Below are 3998 nucleotides of genomic sequence, written 5' to 3' on the forward strand. Positions count from 1 at the left end.
TTTGCCATCATACTTGCGTACATGATTTCGTATGTGTTGCTTGACGATCTCAGTAGTTGAACCACACGTCAATTAATGTTAAATATTCTCTGCAAAACAATATTATAACAGATTAAAATAATCATCTGATTACGACAGGCAAGCACGTTTAACATATACTTATCTATCAAGTCAAAGTTCAAATTCATGGCCTTGTATGTTATGTATTTGCAATGTTATCCCTTAATTTTGAGTATATACAGTTTTAATATTGCTAAACTTTGAAGTAACGTATTTCATTATGTTAAAAGTTAAACACCACGATCTTGAAAATTTTCGATCAAAAATTTCAGCGTCCAAATTAACAGACAGAAGACAGAAAATATTCCCAGATTGGCAAAACCACAAGATTGGAACTTGAGCATAGCTCAATAGCTCATTAGATTTATATTTATATATATAAAAAAAAGTATAAAAGAAGCACTTTCTTAATCTAGCAGTAAAGTGCAACATAAGATACAAAAGAGAAAGATTAAAAAATGAAAATCTGGGGCCATGAATCAATAATAGTGATATATATCAAGAAAAAGGTAGCCTTTCAATCAGCCATTGAAGGTGGCATGTGATAGATTAGTCCTTAAAGCGACAATAGAAAACCCCACATAGCTTAAGCTTATGATCTGGATTTCTGATTACAACTTCTTGCCCAAAACCCTTCCCCTCCAATCACCTTTGGATTATCCAGACTAAGAGCTCGAGTATCGAGTTCCTCTTTCTTTTCTTTTCTTTTCTTTGTTTTTTTGGATGGTATCGAATGGGCCATTTCCAATAGTATGTAATTAAGGTGACAACTAACCCCCTTCTGTTGATATTATAATGTTGGAGGGCGGCGTTTTGCCTGTTTCAAATGCTGCTTTTTAATCTTCTAGAAAGTATTCCCGAATTTTTGGCTGGTTAATGAACCCACAGCCCAACATTATATTTTTGGACAAGTACTACAATAAAACAGTAAAAATTTTAATGTGTGAAAACCATAAAAAAAAATTAATTGGAGTGGACCGAAAGGTGTAAACCTTAATGGTAATTTGGTAGAAAAGGAATTGAGACAGCTAATTACAACACAGCACCTACAGCCCAACATTATAAAAGTAAGTCGAGTATAGTAATAAAAAAAACACGCGTTTGACCTCGTAAATATCGTAGGACTGTCCAAGTCAGTGTCACCCAACCCCAACTCCGCCATTGTCAAACCTTCAAAGACCATTTCTGCTTTTCAAATTTCAATGTAAACTATCACTTTTAAACCCACTAACCCCAATATCAAAACTCTCCTTTTCCTTTCTCCTCATTTTCATTCATTTTCCCATTCGTTTCTCAATACAACAAAAAGTACATCAATACCCACTTTTGTAACTTTTCCGGTCAATTGATTTTTGTGCTGGGGTGATTCAAAACTCAATTTTTAGGACTTCTGATCTACCTACGATTTTGTTGTAGTTCAGAGGTTCTTTGGATTTTCTGATTTTATATATGGCGGACCTAGTGAAGCAGATCTTGACAAAGCCGATCCAGTTAGCAGACCAGGTGATAAAGGCCGCCGATGAGGCAAGTTCGTTCAAGCAAGAATGTACTGATCTCAGGTCCAAAACTGAGAAACTTGTGGCCCTTCTCCGTCAAGCTGCACGCGCCGGAAACGACCTTTACGAGCGGCCCACGCGGCGGATTATTGACGACACTGAACAAGTCCTTGAAAAGGCTTTAGCCCTTGTCCTAAAGTGCAGAGCCCACGGGCTTGTTAAGCGTGTTTTTACCATAATCCCTGCTGCAGCTTTCCGTAAAATGGCTTCCCAGTTGGAGAACTCTATTGGTGACGTGTCTTGGCTTCTCCGTGTCTCAGCTTCGGCTGATGAACGAGCAGATGATTGTTTGGGCCTTCCTCCTATTGCTGCTAACGAGCCCATTTTATGCCTTATTTGGGAGCAGATCGCGATATTGTATACAGGTTCTGTTGATGACAGATCAGATGCAGCTAATTCACTTGTTTCTTTAGCAAGAGACAATGATCGGTATGGCAAGTTGATTATTGAAGAAGGTGGAGTTGGGCCATTGCTGAAATTGATGAAAGAAGGGAAAACGGAGGGTCAGGAGAATGCAGCCAGGGCAATTGGACTTCTTGGACGTGACCCAGAAAGCGTCGAACACATGGTACATGCTGGGGTTTGCTCAGTGTTTGCGAAAATCCTCAAAGAAGGTCCTATGAAGGTTCAAGCAGTGGTGGCTTGGGCTGTTTCTGAACTTGCTGCTCATTATCCCAAATGTCAAGATCTTTTTCACCAGCATAATACAATTCGATTGCTGGTTAGTCATCTTGCTTTTGAAACCGTTCAGGAGCATAGTAAGTATGCTATTGTAAGTAAAGCAACATCGATGCACCACGCTGTTGTCTTGGCTAGTAATAACAATGGTAATGCTGTTAATACTGTGAATAAGGTTGTTGAGGATGATGACAAGAATCATATTCCACATCCTCTGGGGAATAAGAAGCCTAACCACATGCACAGTGTCGTTGCTACGGCAATGCAGGGTCAAATGAAGCCGCCTCAGCAGAATCCGGTCAATGGTTCAAACCAGGCAAATCAGGCCAAGGTCAATGGAAATAATAGTGTGAAGCAAAATCATGTGAACCACCACACTCAGCATAGTCTTTCTTCATCTGGGGTTAGTATGGGTAATAAAGGGAGGGAATTGGAGGACCCTGCTACCAAGGCTTATATGAAGGCAATGGCTGCAAGAGCGTTATGGAAACTTGCCAAGGGAAATTCGCCAATTTGTCGTAGTATCACTGAATCAAGAGCACTGCTTTGCTTTGCAGTACTCTTAGAGAAAGGACCTGAAGATGTTCAGTATAATTCAGCTATGGCGGTAATGGAAATCGCAGCAGTTGCAGAAGTAGATGCTGACTTGAGAAGGTCAGCGTTCAAGCCTAATTCTCCTGCCTGCAAAGCTGTTGTTGATCAATTGTTGAGAATCATCGAAGAAGCTGATTCAGATCTGGTTGTTCCATGCGTTAAAGCAGTCGGGAGTTTGGCTAGGACTTTTCGAGCTACTGAGACGAGGATGATTACTCCATTAGTAAAGCTGCTCGATGAGCGAGAAGCAGAGATTTCTAAGGAAGCTGCCATTGCCCTCTCGAAATTTGCTAGCTCAGTTAATTACCTTCACGTTGATCATTCCAAGGCAATCATAAGCGCTGGAGGGGCAAAACATTTGATCCAACTTGTTTACTTTGGTGAACAAATAGTTCAGAGTCCTTCATTGCTTTTACTATGCTACATTGCATTACACGTCCCTGATAGCGAAGAGCTTGCTCAAGCTGAGGTGCTTACAGTTCTTGAATGGGCATCAAAACAGTCATACTTGATTCAAGATGAAGAGGTGGAGTCTTTATTGCAGGAAGCTAAAAGCAGGCTGGAACTTTATCAATCTCGAGGATCAAGGGGATTCCATTGATTGAATCTGCATAACTCAATGTGAAGAATTTGTAAGTTTGTTAGATGACAATTTTTCTATTTATATTTACAGATTTACTCTCTGTTTACTCTATGGTCTTGGGAGTGTACATAAGATAGGTCTTTTTGCCTTGCCCTAATGATGTAGTGGAACACCCTCTCCACCCCCCACCCAAATCAAAAAATCAAATCTCTGTTGCTCCATTGTAATATTTTTCAGTTCCACAAGGTGAATTATTGTATGTAGGACACAGAATTCCTTATTCTTTGGTTATACTGATATTCATTTTCTCTACTTTCCGGTTGTTAGTTCATGATGCCTAAGGGCATTGTCTTATTTGTGCAAGGGAAACTCTCGACTTTATTTTCCTTCATGTGTAGCCATTGTTACTCGAAATTCTTGTAAGAATAAGGTCTTATTTGTCAAAAGAGAAATTTGAAGTTTTAATTATGTTAACTGAAGTTTGGATCACTGAATTTTAAGTAGTGAAACTTTATATAGATGGTTTA

At 39.4% G+C, this 3998-nt stretch overlaps 1 protein-coding gene across 1 annotated transcript; it reads left to right on the top strand.

Moving 5' to 3' along the window:
• The first annotated feature begins 1150 nt into the window (after positions 1-1150).
• LOC104085797 (protein CELLULOSE SYNTHASE INTERACTIVE 1-like) lies at positions 1151-3783 on the top strand. The gene has a single exon (XM_009589919.4). The coding sequence runs from the start codon at positions 1510-1512 to the stop codon at positions 3487-3489; it is 1980 nt and encodes a 659-aa protein (XP_009588214.1). The 5' UTR covers positions 1151-1509; the 3' UTR covers positions 3490-3783.
• The last annotated feature ends 215 nt before the right edge of the window (positions 3784-3998 follow it).

Source organism: Nicotiana tomentosiformis, chromosome 2, assembly GCF_000390325.3.
Source record: "Nicotiana tomentosiformis chromosome 2, ASM39032v3, whole genome shotgun sequence".
NCBI lineage: Eukaryota > Viridiplantae > Streptophyta > Magnoliopsida > Solanales > Solanaceae > Nicotiana > Nicotiana tomentosiformis.

What these genes read in the sequence shown, in the direction of transcription:
- LOC104085797 (XM_009589919.4), top strand. Translation starts at nt 1,510, where the DNA reads ATGGCGGACCTAGTGAAGCAGATCTTGACAAAGCCGATCCAGTTAGCA.